The sequence below is a fragment of the Anolis carolinensis genome, chromosome 4, assembly GCF_035594765.1.
Source record: "Anolis carolinensis isolate JA03-04 chromosome 4, rAnoCar3.1.pri, whole genome shotgun sequence".
Lineage (NCBI taxonomy): Eukaryota > Metazoa > Chordata > Lepidosauria > Squamata > Dactyloidae > Anolis > Anolis carolinensis.
The window spans coordinates 235,016,910-235,042,157 of NC_085844.1; the positions used below are offsets into that span (position 1 = coordinate 235,016,910).

Genomic DNA, 25,248 nt, shown 5'->3' on the forward strand with positions numbered 1-25,248 from the left:
GCTTCTGTTTGACGCATGCGCAGTGAGGACGGGCCTATTGAGCGGCGCGGCACTTCTTGCCGCCCGGCGTGGCTTTGAGAGAAGATTGCTGCGTGAAGGAAGAGGAAGGGAGCCGTCGGTAGGTCAGTCCCTTGCCTTCTTTCTCGCATCACTCGGGCGCCTTTTATCTCCCTCCGTTTTCCCTCAGTTCAGTGGGGTGAGTCAAGGGAGGCTTCCCTTTCTTTCCCTCCTCTCTTTCCTTCCTTCCTTCTCCAGCCCTGAGAGGGCCTACCTCACAATGTCTCCATGTCAACATGGTTCTCTTTGTGACTCCTTCTTCCCTTCCCGTCATACACGTGTCACCTTTCCTTCCTAGTGACGTCACAGAGGGCCACTTCACCTACCAACACACTTTGTGGGACAGACAGACAGACAGGCATACTTTGATATATTACATCATATAATCAGTCATGTTATTTAGTTGCATGCTTAGATCTCCCCACTCTAATTTTTTATCTAAAACTAGTCCCCCCCCCTCGTTTGCATGCGTATGTATGTATGCACACACACCCACACAGATTATCTTTACTTGCAATCTCTTTAGAAAGGATATAATATGCAGGCTGTACCCGAGTTAGAAACGACTCATCGTTATGAACGGGATTGAGACAACAGGAAGTGAGAGAAATCTATCCCTTGAAAAGGAAGTTTACTCCTGAAAGAATTATCATAGGGAAAAGGTGTCTCCTCCGAAGCTTTCTCACCAATCCTTGTTTCTACAACGAGCTAAAATTTTCAAAATCCAGTTATCACAGGAACAGAAAGTGAGTTGAAATCTTCTGAACAGGGGCACAGACAGCAAAGCAAACATCACGGACATTAACCCTTCCTTATGCAATCTAAAGCTTATATGGTTGAAGTTTTAAGAACTGAACCTGTTCCGACTTACATACAAATTCAACTTAACAAACCTACAGAATCTATCTTGGGGACTGCCTGTAATAGTAAAAATAGAAAATGCTTTCAAATGCCTTTCAACCACCATAAAGATTTCAATTTGAAATTTAGATTTTTCAGCTTTTATACCGTAGTCAAACTCAAGGCCCGTGGGCCGAATCTGATCTGCCATGTCATTTTATGTGGCCCTCCAGATGCTGGACTACAACTTATGACCGTAGTTGTGATGCAGTTACATCTGGAAGGCTGCAGCTTGTTCTGTTTAGTCATGATAGTGTGGTTTGAATTTAGATACAAAGCTTGTCTTACTTTAAACTGTCCTTTAGCCTTTCCCCAACCTCAGAGCCACAAGTGCTGTTGGGTTGCAATTCCCATTATCCTTAATCCATATGGTGGGTAATCAAAAGTGATGGAAGCTTTCCCATCTGGGAGCTCAAATTGGGTAAAAACTAAAGAGCAGTAATCCCTATGTAAAAAAAAAAAATAGAACTTGCTCTCCACAGATTCTCCATCCATGGATTCAATTACCCTTTGAAGGCAACCATAAGAACGATGTGGCCTTCGAGGGAGATGAATTTGATACCTCTGATTTATAACACCTTTGTGAATCTTTCAGATCACTTTGTCTGCTAAATCATCCAAGTGCATCTCTCTCAAAACATTGCAAAGGATTCCATTCCATTGTGTGCTTCAGAGCATACTCTCAGTTCATATTATTACTATTATTATGTTTATTTATATCCCCTTTTTCTCTCCATAAGGAAACTCAAAGCGGTTAATATTAAAAGCCTTGCAATGCAATTTAAAATATACAAATTTTAAAATAGAATTAAACATCATTAGTATTAAAAACAATTCAGATTAAATCCATAAAAACATAAAAAACCACAGCACCCCCTGAAACGATCTTAAAAACCTCCTTTAAGGCCTGCCTGAATACAAAGGTTTTAGCCTGCCGGTGGAAAGACAACAGGGAGGGAGCCATTCTGGCTTCCCTGTGCAGGGAGTTCCAGAGTCGAGGGGCAGCCACTGAGAGAGAAGGCCTCTTCTCTCATTCCCACCAACTGAGTTTGAGATGGAGCTTAAAATCTCCCGAAGATTTCAGGGCCCGGGCAGGTTCGTATAAGGTCACAGGTCAGCCAAATAGTCTTAGATTTCAACATTATGTATTCATCTGGTTTATACAAATGAGAACACCAAAATGTTGAAAGTCCCATGAGCTGCACTTTAAAACATGATTTGTCATATTCAGATACCTACTCAAGATGTAGAAGTTAATAATAATAATAATAATAATAGTTATCTGCCTCTCAAGGTTCAAAGCTAGATAAAACATAGTTGAAATAAATAGATAAAAATATAAGACCATTTAGACACATATGTTAAAAGACATAGACCAAAGATTAAAACACACAACTGTTCTGTGGTTTATGTAATCACCATCTGGGCCTCAAAACTTGTTCCAGGATTTCCTATAATAATAAACTTTATTTATATACCATCCTACCTCCCCGAAAGGACTAATCTGCCACCAAAATGTAATCATCCTATGTAATCATCTGCACACCAAAAGCACTTCTATACCAGTTTCAAACTGCATTAAATTGTCAAATTAAATGTGACCTAAGTGAGGGTAGGGTTGCAACTTTTGTTTGGATCCACTCCATAAAACCTGCTCAAAATTTAGAGCTAAAATTTGAGAGGCCAAAAAATTCCAGATATCTGTTAAACCTATACGTGCACCCTGGTCAGAAGTGTGTGGGAGGATGGCTTAGAGAGCAGAAAATGATTTCTGAAAAGGTTCAACACTCCCCATCTTGTTTCCATCTATAATACTTTTATCCTGATCACCCAGTGGGTCTGCTATGATTTTGAGGCCTTCCACAAATTAGCAAAACTACAGCAAAATGATAAAAGCATGGAAAACCAATATAAAAGATGGAGCATTTTTGTCAGCAACTTGGAAAAGAAAAAGTATAATGTCATAATCAAGCCACGCGGTAGTTGGTGTTTTCAATCTCTTGTTGCTAGGCAAACTTAAAATACATTCTTTGCCCACAATTCTGCTTCCTTTAGTCCAAGTTAGGGGGTCTTTGGCATTCCAGATATTTTGAAGTTTAATTCCCAGATGCCTCAGCCAACGTGACAAGTGGTAAGGGATTATGGAAGTTTTGAAAATATCTAGATGGTTAACCAATCCCATTTCAGCCATTGATTGCCTTTAATGTGTTTGTAATCCCAATATGGACATTTGAGAATGTGATGAAATCCCGGTAGTGGGCTGGTAGGTGAAGGAATGTTTTGGTTAATCCAAGAGCCAATATTTGACTATTCCATTATGAGAACCAGTACTATAAAATGTGCTTCAATGCTATTTGTGACAATTACCTATAATAACAGTGGTGTTCAAAGTACTATATGTCAGCTCTGCATGTTTGTGAACCATTAGTTACTGGCCTATGCCTCTTTTCCAGGGAAGAAACAGTTGTACTTAATGAGCACCAAAACAATATAAATCACTGGCACATTAGGAGGGGGAAACGAGGCTAAAAAGCATTGCATAATGGGGCATGCTACATCCTGTAAGGAACTCAGAACAAGGCAATTTAATATGAGGAATTGTCACTGCCAAATTGTAGTGTAGACATTTGTATTTGCCTGCACCAAAATAACTTCCAGGTAAGTGTCTATAGATTTACAGTCTTGGATTACAATGCTGAGCACATTTACTTGTTAATCACGGTCAGACTAACATTTATATAAATATGTGTAAGATTGTCTTTTAAAGTCTATTTGGTTCAGGTCAATTTAAATTATTTATAGGAAGCCCTTAAATACAATAAAAGAATTAAAGTCAGGGCGGTTTCCAACAAAAGTAACAAAATGGCAAACATTCAATGCTGAAAATAGACAATGATAAATCAAATCAAAACAGTGGATAAAACAATCTCAAAATAAACTTATAAAACTAAATAAAAATAATACATTATTGAATTTAAGCAAACATAATATAATCCATCGCACACAATTTCCACAGGCTGAAGTAAGGTGTCCAATATCTAGGCAAGGATATAAATAAAGGTGTGCTAGTCTTCCTCCTCTCCATATGCTAAGGTGCATAAATTAGTTTTTAAAAGCTTTTTAAAGGAGAGGAGGGTGGGGTCATTTTTATTTCTTTAGGGAGAGAGTTCCAGAGGAGGGGGGGCGACCACAGAGAAGGCCTCCTCCTGTGCTTGAGGCAGGAGCGGGACCAAGAGGAGGGCCTCCCCCATTGACTGCAGTGCTTGAGCTGTTTTGTGTACAGAGATGAGGTTTTTCAAACAGTTTTGGCCCAAACTGTTTGAGGCTTTATAGATAATGACCAGCACTTTGGATTTAGCCCAGAAGCAGACGGGCAGCCAGTGGAGCTGCTGCAACATGGAAAGCAGTTATATGTAAAAATTCAGATATTTAAACAATTAGCATAAGATCTAGCTGTAGCTGTAGAATATACTGGAGCACCTAGGGAAATAAAAGACAAAAACAATGTTTTAGTGCTAGAAAATGTTAAGCCTGGTGCCAGCTAGTTCTCTCTGGAAGGATGTTCTAGATCAGTAGCTTTCACACTGATGAAGGGGACTCCCTCTCCCACCCCCTCTTTGTGCCAAGGGCTATAATAGTGTTCGTATTGGCTATGACTGTTTCTTTATTTCTGGAAATGTCACAGAATGCCAGCCAATGGCTCATAGATAGGCATTATTCCAGGGACCACTGCCTTAAATAGCACTGTTCTAGATTGAAAGCACCATGATTGAGAAGCCCTCTCCCGATTTGACACTGCTTAATGTGAAGTGACAGGTTAGCCTGGAGGAGAGCCTTAGAGAAGGAATTAAGTTATTATGTTTGACAGAAGATATATTCATGTGCTTCTTTCTAAATCTATAAAGCAGATACATGTTACATGTTCTACGATGTGTATTTATATGTTAAATATTATGTATAGCAAATAATTTTCTGAAATGTTCTCAATTCCTGTTCTTCACAGGGCCAAAATGAGTTTGTTTGGGTCAACATCAGGATTCGGAACTGGTGGCACCAGCATGTTTGGCAACACATCAACAGATAACCACAATCCAATGAAGGTTGGGGAGAAGTAGAATTTTAATTTGAAAATTTGTACAGTACTTGTACATAAAAACCATTGATGTGTTTAAGAATAAAAAATAACAGTAGTAATTATATATCCCATCCAGTAAATATGTAAACAGTCTCTTTCAAAATGGTTATGGCTTGATGTCATGTCTCTTACAACTGGGAAGATGGGCTTCCGCCAAGGTTGTTTATGCTACAGGACTCTTGTAAAAAATCTTCCAAAAACCCATCAGAGCTTTTGGAAAGAGTCTTTCACTGCTAATGAAACAGTGATGGGATCAATCTGGCCTTGCAAAAGAGCATATTCCAGACCTTAAAATTCACTACTGGCAAGGCTCTCTCTAATATTCCCATCATACATACTTGCGAGGATGTGGAGTTGAAGAGAAGCCCTCCTGTAACTATTTCAGAGCTTGGGTAAGTTCATATAGGATAATATGGTCCTTCAGATAGCCTGAACCCAAGTTGTATGAGGGTTTATATGTCATAATCAACACTTTGAACGATGTCTAAATCAGATACGCAGTGGAATTTTTTGAATAAACGAGTTGTGTGCTCACTGTAACTAGCTTAGTCTGCTATTGTTCTAAACACTGTTTGAAGACACACAGAACCATACAACCATAGAACCAAATGGGATTTAAAATGTGTCACTGTGGCCATATCCGATATTTTCAGGTCAATACTGGCTCATTAGCTTTAACTTTGATTACCTGTAATTGCTTTTTAACTTTGGAATAAATATGATTTTAAGTGTACTTAGTTTTAATTTGTTGTATTAATTTGTTAATTTATAAATTAGAGTTTAGTAGTGAAAATGCTGTCCTACAGGCAGTTCCTTATAAGTTTTGTAAGTTTGTTCTTAAATAAAACTTATAAAGGTACATTTTTAAAGTGTAATTCCATCCCATTTTTTTAAAAAAATGTTTTGGATAGCATAGGGAAGGGTAAATACCCCTGTCATGTTTGTTTTGCTGTCCGTGTCCCAGTTCAGAAGATTTCACCTCACTTTCTGTCCCTGTGACAATGGGATTTTCTGAATGTTTTGAGTTGTTATGGAAACAAGGATTGATGATAAAGCTTCAATGAAGACGCCTTTTTCCGTCTTGAATTTCCGTCTTGAATTTCCGTCTTGAAGTGAATTTCCCTTCCGAGGGGTATATTTGTCTCACTTCCTGTTGTTTCACCCTGTTTGTAACTAGAAGTCATACATAAGTCGTATGTTTGTAATTTAGGGATTGTCTGTACTACAGTTGAAGCAGTTATGCACATGGGATGATGGGAATGATGAAAATTAGATTTTTAATGAGTGGAATCACAGTAGAAATGATATAAGTAAATTATAGGCACTTGTTTGCTTATGTTTCCAAAGTGGTTAAATAGAAATGCATGGTCATCTAAAACTAGTTTTAACTCAACCTACAATGAAGTGAGATATTTATGTTTGCCTTGATGGCATTTATATCCAGGTAGGTATGTGATGGAGTAAGCAGAAGCTTTTTTATTTGTGGACATGGAAATTTTGGATTTTTTAAGGATTATTTCAAATAACTTTGCAATTGTGGATCTTTCTTCTTAGATTTTCTAATTAGTTAAATTGTTTGTTGTGTTTATGCATTAAAAATATTTTTAACTTGGGTTGTTGTATGTCTTTCGGGCTGTGTGGCCATGTTCCAGAAGCATTCTCTCCTTTTAACTTGGTTTTCCTTTCAGGATATTGAAGTTACATCACCGCCTGATGACAGCATTGGTTGTTTGGCTTTCAGTCCGCCAGTATTGCCGGGTAATTTTCTTATTGCAGGATCATGGGCAAATGATGTAAGTAACAAATCAAAGATGGTATAGAGCAGTTAGTACCCAAACTAAACAATCCAAACCCCACTTATTTATTGCAAAGTACCAGCATGGCAATTTGACCTGAATACTGTAGTTTAGAAAAAACAATTCAAACATTAACATCTTTCGTCTTAAAAGAAAAACATAATAACAGAGCTTTCAGTGATACAAACAACTTTTTTATTGAAAGGTAAAAGTTTGCATTTGGCATGCTATTGAATAATGTATTTTTGGCTGTCGTATACATGCTGATAATTTGTCTAACCTTTACTCATACTTTGTAAGTTTGAACAACACATGCAGTGCTCATCAAGTCATTTTTTAGTCTGTTTCTGATGTTAGATTTGATATAATTCAAAGCTGAAAACAGCTGCTCACAAGCACAAGATTTTTTTTATCATATCAGAAGCAAATTGAAAATATACTGCAAGTTGCTTCTTGTGAGAGAGAATCAGCTGTCTACAGAGACGTTGCCCAGGGGACGCCCAGATGTGTTATCATCCTGTGGGAGGCTTCTCTCATGTCCCCTCATGGGAAGCTGGGGCTGACAGACGAGAGCTCACCCATCTCGTGGATTTGAACCACTGACCTTCAGATCTTCAGGTCAGCAGTTAGCTGGCACAAGGGTTTAACTCATTGCACCACCGTGGCTCCACAAACACAAGATGATCTAAATAAAGTGATGAAAGCAATCCCAAGTGCTTTCATTGACTTAAAATTATTTGGCAGAGAATTCCACACTTTAAGGAACTAGCTGTGCTGTCCTTTGTCAACCCTTCTATTTTCTCAAGTGATTTACACATAATTTATTTTTCTAGATAGAGCTTTCTTGAAATTCCAATAGCTCAGTTTCCAGATTTCCTAAATCTAACCAGCATAAGCAGGAAAGCTTAGGTTTTTCAAATTTGGCTTTATCTAGATAAGTAAGAAAACAAGATTGTTTTCATCTTATGGAACTGTAAAAATCAGTTACTAAAATTCAACTTGAACATCCATGGATTTTGTTTTTCTTGGAAGTGAATCCTGGCAGATAAATACCAAGGACCCAAGGGGGTGCACCTACGTTGAAGAATTAATGCAGCTTAACACCAACCTCGATAAAATACTGAAAAGCAGAGACATCACACTGGCAACGAAGGTCCGCATAGTGAAAGCAATGGTATTCCCCATAGTAACCTATGGCTGCGATAGCTGGACCGTAAGGAAGGCTGAGCGAAGGAAGATAGACGCTTTTGAACTTTGGTGCTGGAGGAAAATCCTGAGAGTACCTTGGACCGCAAGAAGATCCAACCAGTCCATCCTCCAGGAAATAATGCCAACTGCTCACTGGAGGGAAGGATATTAGAGGCAAAGTTGAAGTATTTTGGCCACATCATGAGAAGACAGAAAAGCTTGGAGAAGATCATGATGCTGGGGAAAATGGAAGGAAAAAGGAAGAGAGGCCGACCAAGGGCGAGATGGATGGACGGTATCCTTGAAGTGACTGGCTCGACCTTGAAGGAACTGGGGGCGGCAACGGCCGACAGGGAGCTCTGGCGTGGACTGGTCCATGAGGTCACGAAGAGTCGAAAACGACTGAACGAGTGAGACGACGACGACGAACACCACTTCAACTGCTATGACTCAGTGCTTTGGAATCCTGGAAATTGTAGTTTGCCCCAGTACCCTCTGGCAAAGTAGGGTAAAACTAGTAACTCCCAGTATTCCATAGAACTGAGCCATAGCTGATGGAGTGGTATCAAACTGCATCATTTCTAGTGTGTAGGAGCTGCAGTTTGGTGGAGGTAACCAACATTCTTGGACAGAAAAGTCCAAAGTATAACAATCATGGTTCCATAGCTTTGACTCATGGCAACTAAAGGAGTGTGAAAACTGCATTAATTGTACAGTGTAGATGCACCCAGGGTCCTTTAGAAACTTGCCAACCAGGACTGGGCTAAACTGGGCAGTAGTTTCAGTGAAGGGCACGGGGAGGGCAGTATCTTATTTCTTCTAGATAGAGCAGACGTTCCTTTCAAAAACAAACATGGAAAGGCTGACCTCTTGCCCATTTCTGAGGGGATCATTTTCCTCATGGGTGTGCCCCATTTACGCTGACCCCTCCATACCACTGCCCTTTTTGGCTCAAGTGTGCTTGCTTTGGTGTTTGACAGTGACTTGTTCCTTTCTAGTCTCTTCTTGCTCCCTCTGTGGCTCCTTCTTGTGATAAGCCTTGCAGAGGAGGAGGAAGTGTTGGTGGTGCAGGAGGGGCGGAATTAGTGATTTGGAGGCAAGGAGGGAAAGAAGGGATCATGGTGCACATGCCCACAGAGAGGGCTATAATTGCCCCCTCTGGCATACATGCCATAGGTTCATCACCATTGGTATAGAGGCAAGCCATGTCCTTAGCCTGTCAAGTTGTATGACAGCTTCTTGCAGTCAAACTATAATAACAACTATTAGAGGGTAATAGCTAAAGTAACATACTACCATTGTGAAGCTAACAGAATAATACTATGCTGCTACTATGTAAGTCACTTGTTGCCTTTTATTATAAGGAACCTGGAGTTACTGACACTGGGTCAAATTGTATGAGAAATTTACATAGGATAAGAAATCTGATTTTCATTTTGTTTGCTGTTGTTTTATTGTGTAGGTTTTGACCCATATCTTAATTTCTTCTTAATATTGCTTTTTATAGTGTAGGCCTTTTTATGCTTGTTCAAAAGCGAATAATTTCAGTTCAATGGCGATTGCTCTTAGGTAAATCTACTCTAGCTTGTCAATCTACAGTTCAACAATTTTGTATGAGCAGACAAAATTCCCGTTCTGTTGCAGCTTTGTTCAAATTCAACTTTAAATTAAATTTCTCTGAGATCAGTAAAACATGCTTTCGTGGAATCTAGGAGCAGGTCATATAAAGGTCCATTTCATCAATATAGTAATGGTTTGAGTCCAGATTTAGTTTTGTTTAAAATTGGTTCATTGTAATTCAAGGGAAAAGTAAGTAATGAAGAACTTGTCACATTGATTCCAGTGAATATGTTCTGATCTTTACTAGATTGGATCAACCCAGATTAGCACTGCTTGAGGTTTTGTAGATTTAATTTCATCAAGTTGTTTTATATTACAATGTTGCTCAGATTCTGAAAGTTATATATTGCTTACAATACTAGTGAGAGCCTGTGTGGTCCTGTGGTTAGATAGGTGTCTCTCCTTGAATTGTGACTACATTGAGAGACTTGTTAGAAAACCATCATTTACCTGCTTCCATTGTTTCTGTGTGAGGCAATAATAACTAATTAATTTTCAAGATTCTTGCAAGAATAAATAAAATAAGGTGTTATATATTGAAAGTAGTGTATAAATGATGTTTTATCTCTCTTTATTTCAGGTCCGCTGCTGGGAAGTCCAGGATAATGGGCAGACTATTCCAAAAGCACAACAGATGCATACAGGACCTGTGCTAGATGTTTGTTGGAGTGATGTATGTTACTTTATTAGACAAGACAATTTCTAAAATAGCTGTGATGGACATGTCAATAAGTTAAAAACCTACCCACAAAACCTTGACTCCTCTTTCAGTGGAGGAAGGAGACAAAGCAATTTCATTCCAGTATATCTGCCATCCATTATAGGCTGTTTTGTGAGAAACATGGGATGTAAATTCAATTAAATAAGTGTGATCTGGTCACAGAAATCTCTGTGTGAGGGGAGGCTCTGATGTATATATCATTACTGGCTCCATTTATACAAACATGAAGTAACACAGCTTTTTCCCTCTTGTCATTCTGCAGGATGGTAGCAAAGTGTTCACAGCATCCTGTGATAAAACTGCCAAAATGTGGGATCTTAATAGCAACCAGGCAATACAAATAGCACAGGTATGATTTTCAAATATAACTGCTCTAAATTGATAGGCTGGGGTTTATTTTCCAAAAATTTCAAGTTAATGAATGCTGCCTTTTTAAAGATTATGTTTAAATATTGGTATAAATTCTTCCATTGCAGTGGCAAAATATCGCTGTAACAATACTTAATGCAGTTTGAATGCCCGCTTCTATGTTGATGAATTTATTTATTTTTCTACAACTGAGGGTGCTTCTCCATTGGTAGAAGGGATTTCTTCCTCGATTCCATTGCCTCACCCCAATTTTAAAGGAATTTCTGCTTTGTTCTCCAAAGAAGGAGCTTCTACCACATTCCGAGGCAGTGAGTTCACTGTTGGATGGCCCTTATGGTCAGAGGTGGCGCAGCGATGCAAGTATCCCAGGACAGCGAGAATGGGAGCCTGCACTGTGCCACCTATCTTCTTCCTTGGAGCATCGGTTCGGCAGCAAGCTGTCCCGATACCTTGATTTAGGATCCATGTATGACTGCCAACCCTGTTTTCACTTGTAACCAATAAGCAAATTGTGGGCTTTGGCTATCCCAACAATGTGTGTGAGTCTGTTCACTGGTTGAGTCTGTGGGTTGGTCACCCTTGTCCACACAATTTATGACATTACAAGTTATCTTTTATTTTGCAGTCCATGTTTGAAATTATGTATTTCCTGATAAGTATGTTTATCAAAAACATTAAAAAGGCGAGGGGAGGGCAGCAAGTTCTCATTTGATGTTAATAAGAATGGAGAATGAAACCTGTAGTGTTTTTAAAAACGTATTTATTCTTCAGCATGAAGCTCCTGTAAAGACTATCCATTGGATTAAAGCACCAAATTACAGCTGCGTAATGACCGGGAGCTGGGATAAAACTTTAAAAGTAAGTGATATTTTAATTCCATTGGTAGTTGCTGTCCAGTTCTGAAATTGCCCATAATTATAGACGAAATTATGTCTTGTTTATCAAGGTTAGTGATACACAGATCAGCACAATGGTAGCTTACTAAGAAGCAAGTCTCATAATGTTCAAAGGGATTTTTTTTCTAAGTAGGAGTTGTAGCCTAAGGCTTGAATTGGAAGCCCCTGATTTGATTCTCAAGTCACTCAAGTCATTATTGATTCAGTTGTTGTTGTCAACTTCAGTCAGACTGGGATTCAAAGTGATTTATGTGTAAAAGGTTTACAATTAAAAATATGTAAAAAGATAACATTAAAACAAAATTAAACTATTCACCATATTAAAACATACACTCTAAAGTAATTTAAAAGGTGAAACAATGTAATTATTAATAATAATCACATAGTGTCTTGCCCAGCCCTTCAAAGTCCCAGTCTGTAGCACAGTTTGGAAGAGTTACTTTTTTTGGATTATGGCTTTGAGAATTTTAGCACTTCCTGCCACAGGAGCCTAGGGGATTTTGAGGAACTGTAATAATTTTTTCTTTCTGACCTGGTAGCATCTGTGCATGGCTTATATTAAAATGGGGCTGTTGGTTCTCTGATACTCTTCAGCTGAGAACTGTGTGAGCTAGGAATAGTTTTTTTTTAGGACGACACATCCCAGAATTCTTAGGCCGGTGCAGGTTTCAGTGCAGTCCTATATGTAAAGGGGTCTTTAGAAAATGTACAAAAGGTGTATATATATATTTATCCAAAATTAGGATTGGTATAGAACTTCCTATGTAGGAATTTGTAGCATATGAAACATAGTGATATAATAAATACTCCTATCTAATGTACATGTAAAGCACCTTGCTGTCCTTTCATTAGGCCACTGTTACTCCAGTTTACTCAGTTTATATCTGAACAGAATTTCCTAGGTTCATCATGAGATTATGGAGAATATACAGGCTTGCTAGAAGCAGTCTTCTGAGTTGAAGGCAACTCAGCTTGTTATTTTAAAACAGTCTTGATATCTGAAGCAAAGGATTGTTAAATGTCTTGATTGATTTTTATTTAGTTTTGGGATACACGATCACCTACTCCAATGATGACTTTGCAGTTGCCGGAACGATGCTACTGTGCCGATGTAGTAAGTAAAGAAGTCCCAGAGACGGTTATACATGCATATGTATTATATGCTTTGCCATTTTTTGTCCTTCACTGTAATGGGAATTAATATCTGGAGTTTGTATTAAATAGTGGTGTTATAAAAAGATTTATTTTGTGCAGGAGGAGTAACAGTATATTGTGTGGTGCAAATGAATTGTTTCTGATATACATTCTTATTGCATGCAAGTGAATTTAAATGCTCCTTTAAAGGCTTTAATTTCTGCCCTTTTGACTGCTGTCTTTATAGCAAATAATTTTAATTCAGTTGATCAACTTGTTTCAAGGTATATCCCATGGCTGTTGTGGCTACTGCAGAGAGAGGCTTGATAGTTTATCAGCTAGAGAATCAACCTTCTGAATTTAGAAGAATAGACTCTCCTCTTAAACATCAGGTAATAACTGAAGTTAAGTCTTGGTTGACGGGATTATGATTGCTACTTCATAAATTCCAAAAACGTATTGATGGTAGTTATTTAATTACTTATAAAAATCAAACATAGTAGGCCAGATTTTAAAAGCTGCCAGTATAAACAGTTGTATCTCAGGAATGCACCAATCAGTGCTTTCTTTTTTTGTGTTGTAGAACACTATCTTGTTTTGAGAGGGAAAAGGAACAAAAGGTACTACAGAAATAGATTTGTTAAAAAGACACAAAAATAATTGAGCCGTTTAATAATTATTATTTTTATTTGACATTTGTCCCCATAAGCATAATAAAATTATGCTTTGCAAGTCCCTTCATATTATCATATTGATAATTATAGTTTCTTTTTTTTACCAGTCTCCACTAAATGGTATATATGTTTACACTTGTTGGTTTCTTTGAGGGCGGGGGGGGGGGGGTCACCATACATAGGAGAAATAATGCTATGCTGTTTGCAAATTGATGGGAGGTAAACATTAACATCAGTGTTTGTTATCTTACGTTATTCTTACTTAACTTAAAATCACATGTAGGGATGTAACACCTGCATTTACCTAAAAGCAACAACAGTAAATGGGTGCCTTTGCCTCATTCTTATTGCTGCATAAGATAAGATGAATGGAGGGCACAACTCTAAGCTCGTACCTGCCTGTTTGTCAAACATTAAATCATGGTTTTGCATTACAGTATATCCAGAATTGATAATTGACTTGAGTTATGTTCTTACAGATGTCTTTTTCTGTAGTTTTCAACACTAATAATATGTGTTGTACGCATGTGTGTAATTGTAAGGTCTTTCTGTCGGAATTTATCATGAATAAATGCTGCTAAATATTTATGTTATCTAATGAAATAAATATATATTTCTACTGATACAGAAATATAAGCTTCAATTTCTTTGTTTTCAAATTGAATGTGATACTTTGTATTATTAGAAGCGCCAACAAAATGGTCAAGATTCCAGATCCACAACTTCTCATGCTTTGTCTATCAGTTGGCCAAAAGCATCAAATGTATATAGTCCTGATTGTCAATTAAATTATCTGTGTAGCCTTAACTGTTTCAGGATGTATTGTGCACCTTCAGAATTTTCCCAGAAGAATTCATGCTTAGGTTCTTCGAGAGCTAACTTAAATACAATCTCTCTTACATAGCATCGTTGCGTGGCTATCTTTAAAGACAAAGTGAACAAACCAACAGGATTTGCCCTTGGAAGCATTGAAGGAAGAGTAGCCATTCATTACATTAATCCAACAAATCCGTAAGTGTCTTGAAATGAGCTGCCTCGTTTCTGCCTTACAAGAATCATGGTTTTTTTTAGAAGTAGTCAGGTTTTTGTGTGACGTTTGAAATTTAGAACTTCTCTGCTTTTTTTGTTTTGTTTTAGTGCCAAAGACAACTTCACCTTCAAATGTCATCGATCCAATGGCACGAACACATCTGCACCTCAGGATATATATGCAGTAAGTATTTCACACGTCATGAAGTAAGTTTCCTCTAGGGTAGTTAAATATAACTATGGTGTGAAATCAGGACTTTCTCCTCATTGACATTTTGTCCCTACAGAGAGGACTTGTAATTTTTGTATAAAGAGAGAAAAGTGACATCTGTAACAACCAGATTGGCAGCAAGCAAAGAGCTTCTGAATTCTATAATGTCAACTTAAGATATTTATCTTCTAGTAAAATATGTTTCGGGTAAAAAATGACATTGCTTTTGGTAGAGATTGATGGTTGCTGCTTTATTAATAATGTTCGGTATTCTCTCTATAACACACTCTCCCAACATTTTGTCATGCTCGGGCACAAAGCCAGAGAACAAAATTTGTCTTGGAAGAACAGATTCCTCCCGGCCTCAGAACAAATCTGGAGGGTTGCCTAATATGATGACAGTCCCCCTCCCTCCATCCTCATACTATAGGGCCCATTCAATTTTTCTCCATAGATTCAGTGGGGTAGAGCTTCATGCCTCTCCTTGAATATTTCCCTGCCAGTTGTCCCACTGGAGATAATAAATCTTAGAGATTTTGGAGGAGCTAGGCCTCTGAAATTGTGGCTGAATTTCAAGGTACGGTAGAGTTCTGGTTATCCGACTTCTGCTTATCCTTACTGTATTATGTGACGCGCCGCCAGGGGCTTGGCAAGGAGGGAAGGGATTTTTGCACACCATGCATGGAGGAGCCCCTCCAGGGGGTGCAGAGGGGGAGGCCAAACTTGAGAGGCGCCCTTTGAGCAACTTTTGAAACGTAGGCTGCGGGAAGGTGCCTCGAGGGAGGCAGGGTCCAAAGGAAGTTTTAATGGAAGTTTTATTCTCCCCGCACCTCGCATGCTCGCCTTTTGAGGAGCTCGGAGGCTCCCACCAGCTGCTCCGAGGCAGCAGACGGTGGGGTGGCCTTCATGTGGAAGAGAGCGCGGAGCTGTGAGGAGGCACCAGAGGAAGCCGCCACCGCCGTGCTCATGGCTGCCTCTGCTGTTGCCTCTGCTGCTGCCTCCTCCTCCGCATCCTCTTGGGGCAGTCCGAGGAAGAGGGAGAGAAAAGTCCTCCTTCCTCTCCCTCCTTCTCTCAAGCTCCCTCTGGCTCAGCAGCGCTCCCTTCCTTGTATACAGACTTTTTATTTCCTTTTGGTCTGGAATGATAAGACAATATAGGCTCGTACAACATATAAAACATTGTTTCTATAGCAGCTGTGCATGCATTGTATGACTGTTTTATATTGGTTTAGGAATCATAGGTTAGAAATAGGTTTTTAAGATCAAGTTAGGGGTTGCTGTGGTTTTCAACATTGAATTTGTTTTAATGGATTTTAACTGAATTTTTAAATTGCCGTTTATATTTAATTCTGTTTTAATGTTTGCATAATTGTATATTTTGAATTGTATGTTAATGCTTTTATGTTAAGCCACTTTGGGAGAGAAAAAGCAGGGCATTAATAATAATAATAATAATAATAATAATAATAATAATAATAATAATAATAATAATAGCAGTTCTCCAGGTAAAGTTGGACTGCACATCCTAGCAACCCTAGTCAGCATAGCCAGTGGCAAGCAGTGCTGGGCATTGAAATCCAACAATACTTGAAGAGTCATATGATTCTCATTTTACATGTGTTCATTAATTTGGGAGGCGATTTTAAAAAGCTTCTCCATTGGCTGTGCTCACCATCCAGCCCCATTTGGCTTTTTATTTACCTAAAATGCTCCCATTCAAGCTGTACTATAGAAACTTTGTAACTTAAAGAACTAGTGTTCAAGTTATTTTCCTCTCCCCCTTCTTTATTTTAGATTGCAAGCCCAAGAAAAGCCTGATTCTGTTCAACATCTTTCTTAATGACTTAGATGAATGGTTGGAAGGCATGATCATCAAGTTTGCAGACGACACCAAATTGGGATGGGTAGCTAATAAGGAGCAGAAACCAAAATGATCTTAACAGATTAGAGAGATGGGCCAAAACTAACAAAATGAAGTTCAGCAGGGACAAATGCAAGATACTCCACTTAAGCAGAAAAAATTAAATATAAAGATACAGAATGGGGGATGCGTGGCTCAACTAAGATGCAGAACAATGTTTTTAATCTACAGGAAACATTAGGAAGAACTTTCTAACTTTGAGAGCTGTTCAGCAGTGGAACTCTCTGCCCCATAGTGCGGTGAAGGCCCCTTCTTCGGAGGCTTTTAAACAGAGGCTGGATGGCCATCTGTCAGTGTTGCTTTGAATGCGATTTTCCTGTTTCTTGGCAGGGGATTGGACTGGATAGCCCACATGGTCTCTTCCAACTGTGATTCTATGAAAAGGCAGTGTTTTGTTTGACATTGTATTATATAAGCCCCTTTTTGAGACCTTTTTAAGATAAAGAGTATGCTAAACTAAATTTCAATGCATTATTGTTTAAAAGGTGAATGGAATTGCCTTTCATCCAGCCCACGGTACACTAGCAACGGTAGGATCTGATGGTAGATTCAGCTTTTGGGATAAAGATGCACGGACAAAGCTAAAAACATCGGAACAGTTGGACCAGCCAATATCTGCTTGTTGCTTCAATCATACAGGCAACATATTTGCATATGCTTCCAGTTATGACTGGTCAAAGGTACGTTGGAAGACAATGGTGTGAGTTTTCTTTTCTTAAGGCCATATCTTACCTTCTTCATTTTCCAATGGCAAAAAAATTAATTTAAAAACCTATAGTTAGCCTAAAACATACCAGAGCCTCTTTAAGCTCTAGCCATCGAAAAAGTTTTTTTGAAAAAAAAGAAAGAAAGAAAGAGAATAAATAAATATTTTCTTAAAAATAAAGAGGGATAAAAGTATGTTGGGGGGAGTGTTTGCCAACCCCATCTTAATTCATAAATTAAAATCTGTCTCGTTACTTTTAGATCTTCTGTAGAGAACATAGGTAATGTATTGCAATATAAAGTTTGTTGTGTTTTTTTAGAATGAGTTTTTAGTTAAATATAAAATTGCACATGGTTGAATGTCATAAGGTTGCATAATTACTTTAAAAAACCTTTTACATTTAGCTTGTCATTTATCCTATACTGTTTTAACTACTCTTGCAGGGGCATGAGTTCTATAACCCACAAAAGAAGAACTATATTTTTCTGCGCAATGCTGCTGAAGAATTAAAACCAAGAAATAAGAAGTAGTGAGTATCATTCAGACCATCCTTTTAGAACTATTTTCCTGCCATGTGTCCTCCTCTGGTCTCCTCCTAGTTATCTGTTGTGGATTATGGACCGCGTGATTCATACCAAAGCACATTCTTACTGGCTGGAAAGCATCCCTTTGAGCAATGTGTTCAATGCTGTTTAGAGCTGTCTATGACATTTGCATGAAGACTTGACGGTGTTCTTATTAGTTGCAAAATGCCTGCTTTGGGCCATGACAGTTGCTTCCTAACTTCTTGTCAATATTTTATAATAACTCAAGTAATTCAGGGTAAAACAGGTTGATTTCTTGCTGGAAGTAGAATTGGGGCTAATAATGTAAAGGGATCTAGTATAATCGTAGGCTGTTTTTCCTCCACAGAAATATAAAATTAATATTAAACTACTGGCCACTTAGAATAAAAATGTTTTGGGAGGGGATCTTATGTTAATTTCCATTTGCAGGCAGAGATATATTTCAGACAGAAATCTAATTTAGACCAAACAGGGATTTCCGATTGCTTTGTTTTAGTTCTAAATTCTGTAAGATTCAGTTTTAATTTATTTTACAACTGTTTCAGACCATGCCTATGAATGTAGTTTTGTGATGTCACACACTTCTAGGAACTAAGGAATTTGCAGATTCTCTTTTGAGATATGGCAATATGCAGAAATTTGGAGATTGAGTATAGAACCAGGGATGCCATCTAATATGTAAGTTCTGATGTGGCTGTAGTTCAGAGAACCTTGCCTTTTGTTTCTTGAAGTCAGTGTTGATGAATAACATACTAAAACTGCACTGTGCCTGCATTGGCAAAAACATGTGGAGAGGAAACCCATTTCATTTGAATGTATGTTCATAACATGCTCACTGTTATAATTAATTCAGTGCCCTAATAAGCTGCAGATACAGTTATATTCCGCATTATCTCAAGCAATAGACTGTTTTTTCCCTTATAGCCCCACTACAGCTGTTTTGCCATTGCCTAATATGAGCACCAGAGAGCAACCAAATAGAAATGATGCACAGGTTTTCATTTGGACCATATAGTCCAGGTTTATTCCCATTAGAAGAACCTGTTGTGCCAATGCCAAAGGGTGCTCTTTCGACAAGCTTGATACTTATTTCCACTTGAAATGAACTGAGTTAAAATGAGGGACCAGAATTTGTATACGACAATGCTTCCGTCAAAACTCTCTGTAATCCTATATGTTGTAAGACTTGCTACGGTTTAAATAAAACTGGTTTGAAATAAATGGCATTTCATGTTAATTATCACTATGCTTGGTAAGCTGGAAAATGTATTGGTGGCAGGAGAATAGCCATAGATGAAATACCATTACTCTGTGGAAGTCACTTCTTATTGTTTGTTTTGTACAGAAATCATCCGTGGATAATCATAGAATCATAGAATCATAGAATAGTAGAGTTGGAAGAGACCACATGGGCCATCTAGTCCAACCCCCTGCTAAGAAGCAGGAAATCGCATTCAAAGCACCCCCGACAGATGGCCATCCAGCCTCTGCTTAAAAGCCTCCAAGGAAGGAGCCTCCACCACGGCCCCGGGGAGAGAGTTCCACTGTCGAACAGCTCTCACAGTGAGGAAGTTCTTCCTGATGTTCAAGTGGAATCTCCTTTCCTGTAGTTTGAAGCCATTGTTCCGTGTCCTAGTCTGCAGGGCAGCAGAAAACAAGCTTGCTCCCTCTTCCCTATGACTTCCCTTCACGTATTTGTACATGGCTATCATGTCTCCTCTCAGCCTTCTCTTCTGCAGGCTAAACATGCCCAGCTCTTTAAGCCGCTCCTCATAGGGCTTGTTCTCCAGACCCTTAATCATTTTAGTCGCCCTCCTCTGGACGCTTTCCAGTTTGTCAACATCTCCCTTCAACTGTGGTGCCCAAAATTGGACACAGTATTAGTTAAACAGTTATAAGTTAAACATTCCAGCCACTGAAAGCACAGTCTTATATCTATCTACTCAGAAATAAGTCCCTTTAATTTGAATGAGGCTTATTTCTTGGGTGACTATGGGACTGTATGATATGATAAGAAAACATCTGTAATTATCTATAAATTCTTGCTGCCTTTCTTATCTTAGTAAGTACACTGAAATATCAAGAGTCTATGTGATGCTTGCATTCCTCTAATAGAAATTTACAAAGCTGCCTTAAATCAAGACAGACTTATTTGTTTGGCTGTCATAGTATTATCTTATCTGTCATTGGCTCTGAGGCACAGAAGAATATTCTTGAGTTCTATTGGTTGAAAAGAATTTAATGTGAGATGCCAGAAATTGAATCTGAGCTGTTGTTTATACAAATCACTTGGCCGTTGAGTTAGGTTCTTCCTCTATAGTAGAGCTGAACTTGAGAGCATGCCACGGATTTACCTGATACAATCTTGCTTTTAGACTACTGTGATCAAAAGCTTGACTTTCAACAAAACATGTGATATGCGACAAGCATTGCACCAACACAGTTTCGTATGATATAACATTTTTCTTTGAGGGATTTTTTGCACATGGATCTTCACATACAATGTGCACATAGGCATGGCTTCTAACAGTGTGATACATTGTTCATGTCTCAACACTACAGAAGGCCTGGGAACTGCATTAGAAAAGATGTTGAACCACATAGATCTTGTTAAAGTCAGAACTGGCATAATATTTTTGAATGAATAGCTGTGTTCACAAAAACAGTACAGCCAGTCTTCCACATTCACTGGGGTTAGGAGTACTGGACTCCAGCAAAAATGACAAAACTGGGAATAAAAAAGGTACTGTATTTTCTTTTTTACCTGAGATAACGCCTAAGAATCTCTAGAGGTGTTATCTAGGAGGTGCGACTCTATGGTTGCATTCTTCTGGAGATTCCTAGGGAGGTGTTATCTAGGAGTTGCTAAGTCCATCAGCACAATTCAGTGAGTCACACTGGGGGACCTAGTGATTCCTATAGAAACATATTAATCAAATCCAGGAATAATCAAATTCACAAAAGTTAAACCTCCAAATGTCAGTTGTAATTTGAATGTAGCCTTATATGCACAATAGTCTATATACAAAGGTGGCATCAGAATTTTTTCAACAAGACAAGCAAACTGAGAATGACAGACTTCTGCTAAAAACATTCTGCTGCTTGTTAATCTAATATATTCTTCATTAAAAGACTCTAGCTCTCATGCTCAATTAGCTAAATAACTGCTGTTCGCCTCTGTTGTATTGTGGCTTCTTTTTAAGCCTTCATATACTCCTGAAATGTAAACAGAATACTATAGGTGTAATGTTTGATCTCCCTGATTATAAAAAAAGAATTTTTCATTTTGCAGTTAAAGCTTATGGATGTCAATAAGAGTCTAGCAGGTAACAACTGTGTGTATGTATGTGTGTGCCTTGTGCAGAGCAAAATACTCCCTGGCTTCATTAGAGTTATTGCCTGCTTATCTGTGTAGTGAATTCAGCAAAGCAAATGCTTCCCTTTATAGCAAGCATTGTTGTAATTACATGTATAGTATAGCAAAACACAGTTATCATTCTGTGGTACAACTGTTCTGGCCAAGATTGAAGAGTAAACATATCTTTAATAACTCTTACAGACATTAAGAAGGCTTGCAGTATGTTTGTGGTATACACTTCTAATGTGCATTTAGTACATTAGGCATTCTTGGTTTGGTGGGTGCTATTTTCCCTCCAGGAATTGCTCAACAGGTTGCAACAGTATTCAGCTATACGCGAAGGATCCGCTTCTTCTTCCTTGCCAAGTCCAGGCTGCGAGAACACCTCCAGGACCACTGTAGCAAATCTATAATAAAGTGGAACTTCAACCAAATCAGAATCATTTTTGCCACCTTAATTTTTGACATTTTTGAGAGCAAGTTGAAAATCATGTAGGAAAGTTGACATTATAAACTGGGTTCTTCCAATAGTTCATAAAAACTGCAGGTTACTTATTTAAATACATGATGGGTTTCTTAAGTATTTGTTTTTGCAGGTGAATATAATCTATAATTTCTGCTTGACTGCAGATATGCTGCATAGATGTAGAAATACCTGTTGATTCATGGTTAGGCTGCACAGATTGTGAATGGGAAGCACTGCTTGGCAGTTGGGCCTATTGATCCAGCACTAACATTAGAAGCTCAATCAAACTGTCATTTGGAGCATGTTTTATAAACTTTGGCTAATGCACCAAAGCAACCTTAGTTGGGTGCAGATAGCCCAGCTACAGCAGGGAACATCTCATTTTAAACTAAAACAAGGCCATGTTTGTGAGGCTGACTTCGTTGCCACATCTTCACTGTCCAATCTTCTAGAGTTGGTTTTCTATCTTTTTCCACTGTTTGTTCCTAAACAGAATTGCAAGATTGTTAATTGGAATAGAGTTTTTAACCATCTTCACATAGCTTTATCATTTGCACCAGCTGTCAGTCCAAGACCCAGTTTCAAATGCTGATTTTAACTTCTAAAATTCTTAATGGCATTAGATAAAATATTAAATTCTTTGAAATAAACTTGCTCAGACGAAATACACTTGCCTTTTGTGAAGCAGATAGCTGTGACAGAGAAGAGTTTTTGTTGGTGTCATTTTTATTATCTTTTTGCTAACAGATGAAGATTTTTTTTATTCACCTAGGTTTTTTGAACAACTTTCACTTTTTTACAATCTGGTTTCTTAATATAGGGTTCATATTTTCATTGTTATCTGGACTTTTAATGGCTTTGTTTCTTTCTCTGCTATTTTCTACAGTTTCAATATAGTATCTTAATACTGTATTTATTATATTAACATTATTTAAGCCACCTAGAGAACATACATAATTGTGTTGCCATACAGTTTTGGTAAAACCTGCAAAGTAAAATGTGAGAAGAGAAAAATGTGAGAGAAAGTTAAAATTATACTGAGTTGATTTCCCTTTTGTACGTAGTATTGCTGGGTAATTTTGAAATTGGTTGATATATTTTTGTGAAGAAAAATGTTTTGTACATGTGAGGAAAGAAAAGGAGCATTTTTACAAAAGCATTGTCCTGTTGGAATAGATGTGATTAAACTGATGAGTAAATCAGTGTGAATCAAAGCATGATAATTTACATCACAGATGAAATTCAAATTATAATTTCTTGCTTCCACTTTAGGTATTTGTTTGCAAATGTCAAAATTTATTTATAAATCATTTTGATTATTGCTATAGTTACTAAACATTTGGTTTAACAAGCAAAACAGCCTAACTTTTAATTGGCCTTTACTAATTAGAAGGTATGTGTTTCTATTTTGTAAATCCTTAACATTATTATTGTAATAAATATTGCAGAGTGTATTGCTTATATGCTAAATAAACTATTTGCTTATAATTCCTCTAAAGTTCTGTTCATATTATTAACTAGAAGTGAATTAAACTTGTAAAAAGCCACAAGTCAGAAACAATTTGAAGGCACACAACAATGTGGGTACATGCTTTGCCAGAAGTGGAAAAAGTTTAATGAGCAAATCTCTTGGGTTTGTCTATGTTCTCTTTTCAATTTAAAGACTTTAAGGTGCTAGAGAGCAATCTTTGTCAATCTTTTTTATCTGGAAGAACCCATGTCTAAAAATCTTACTCTTTATTTTGTCCATGTTTTTAGCCTACTCAAACTTTGTGCTGTCTTATCTCCAGTCTATGGACCAGTTCCAGGTTGACTTAAAATTTCCTTCTGCCATGGTCTACTGTTGATGGTTGTAATGCTGTGTTTGTTTAGTTGACTATACAATCCATTGAACTTGATGGAGACTTGATTCTGAGTAAAGAAGTCTGGAATTGCACAGATGTCAACACACTCTTCCATTGGAACACTTTGAGTTGAGTTGAATTGTAGAATGCTTAACAGAGATAAACCAGATTAGGTTTAAAGTGTTACAACCTAGCCCACAATCAGAAAACAAATGTAAAACAATTTGTATTGTTTCCCATTGCAAACTACTTTTTTTGTTTAATAATCAAACATTTTCCATTTTGTTGCCATCATTATGTTCCAGACCACCCTGAGAAATTCCTCCAAAGTTTCTCTAAGGATTCCCCAATGGGAAGATCACTCTGGGTAGCCAAATTCCTTTGGAAAGCAGTTTTTCCATCCCAACTGATCTCCCCCACGGTTTACATATCCATTTGTTTGCATTCTAGAGCAGATGGTTTCAAACTGTGGCCTACAAACTCTATCTAGGAGGTCCATTGAAAAACGTTAGAAGAGTACAAAATATTTGGCAGTTGGCCCTAGATTAGACATTTCTCCCCAAAGCAGATCAAAGTTATCAAACAACAAGACCTTTGGTCCTTAGTTTTTATAATATATTGTTAGTTTTGTTGATGTTATCAAAGGGGGATTGGGTATTCTGCTTAACACAAGTATTTAGCAATCTTCTGAGGCCTCCAGCAATTTGTAAGAGGTTTAAGGTTGAGAAGAGGACGATATGAACAGTTGTTTTAGGCAGGTTCCTTGTGTAATGATGAGAATCAACAGGTCCAACCAGGGACGTTAGGAGTGGTCCATGCTGTCAACTTCAGAGTCCTCCACAAGCTGATGCAAAACAGGCCTCCTGCAGGTTGAACATTTAGTAAACATTTCTCTCATCTTTGCATCTCTCTTATCTTACAATTTGCGTTGTTTCATAACATGTATCCCACATCAGTGTTCTTCCATCATCAAGATTGGTATAGCTAACAACACTATAAAATAAACAGGATATCCACAGCAACAGAACCATGAAGAAAGCTACTAAAAGGGTGTGATTTTTCCTTATTGGTTTTGTTTACGCCCTTGAAAGAAAGCTGTATTTCTCATCATGGAAGTTCACTACCACAATTTGGCTAGTTTCAAGTTTAAAAATAACTACAAATTACTTCTGTTCTTTTGTTCATTTTCACCTACAGTAGCCATCCATGGTTCCTGGTATCATAATTTGATGGCCAATTTGAACTCAAATGTTTGAAGGCCATATTGAGAAGGTGGTGTTCATTTGGACTGCATGACTCTGGAAAGAGATAGTATCTGCATTGTAATGCTTCTGTCTACATGAAGGCTTGTTTCACACACAATAAAGATGTGATAAAACTGCCTCCGTGCTTTTGTTTTCAACAAATAATACCACTTTCTGTGTGCACTTACACTTCAAATAATGAAATCCAGCCCCAGTCCAAATCTATGACTGCCATTGAAGCAATCTGCTGGTAAAAATTAAAGCTAAATATTGCAAAAATATTACCACTGTCAGGAAAGACCTAAAATAATGTGTCACAATCAGACCTGATTATGGTGACAGGGAGATATGAATACCAGGACATGTCTAAAAACTTCCCACTTTTCTTTAATATGATTGGCTCGTGATATGAT

General features: G+C 37.9%; 1 protein-coding gene across 7 annotated transcripts; it reads left to right on the top strand.

Moving 5' to 3' along the window:
* Positions 1 to 24,972, top strand: rae1 (ribonucleic acid export 1). Of its 7 annotated transcripts, XM_062978966.1 has the most exons (14): positions 3 to 122; positions 4,961 to 5,057; positions 6,781 to 6,885; positions 10,277 to 10,369; positions 10,680 to 10,766; positions 11,558 to 11,644; positions 12,725 to 12,796; positions 13,101 to 13,208; positions 14,395 to 14,501; positions 14,628 to 14,703; positions 17,137 to 17,331; positions 17,801 to 17,886; positions 21,216 to 21,249; positions 21,581 to 23,235. In XM_062978966.1, the coding sequence occupies exons 2-13, from the start codon at positions 4,968 to 4,970 to the stop codon at positions 21,217 to 21,219; spliced, it is 1,110 nt and encodes a 369-aa protein (XP_062835036.1). In that variant the 5' UTR covers positions 3 to 122; positions 4,961 to 4,967; the 3' UTR covers positions 21,220 to 21,249; positions 21,581 to 23,235. The 7 variants fall into 7 exon arrangements, with proteins under 7 accessions (XP_062835033.1, XP_062835036.1, XP_062835032.1 ...); XM_062978963.1 differs by lacking the exons at positions 21,216 to 21,249; positions 21,581 to 23,235 and adding an exon at positions 24,789 to 24,972 and having other exon boundaries at positions 1 to 118; XM_062978962.1 differs by lacking the exons at positions 21,216 to 21,249; positions 21,581 to 23,235 and adding an exon at positions 24,789 to 24,972.
* The last annotated feature ends 276 nt before the right edge of the window (positions 24,973 to 25,248 follow it).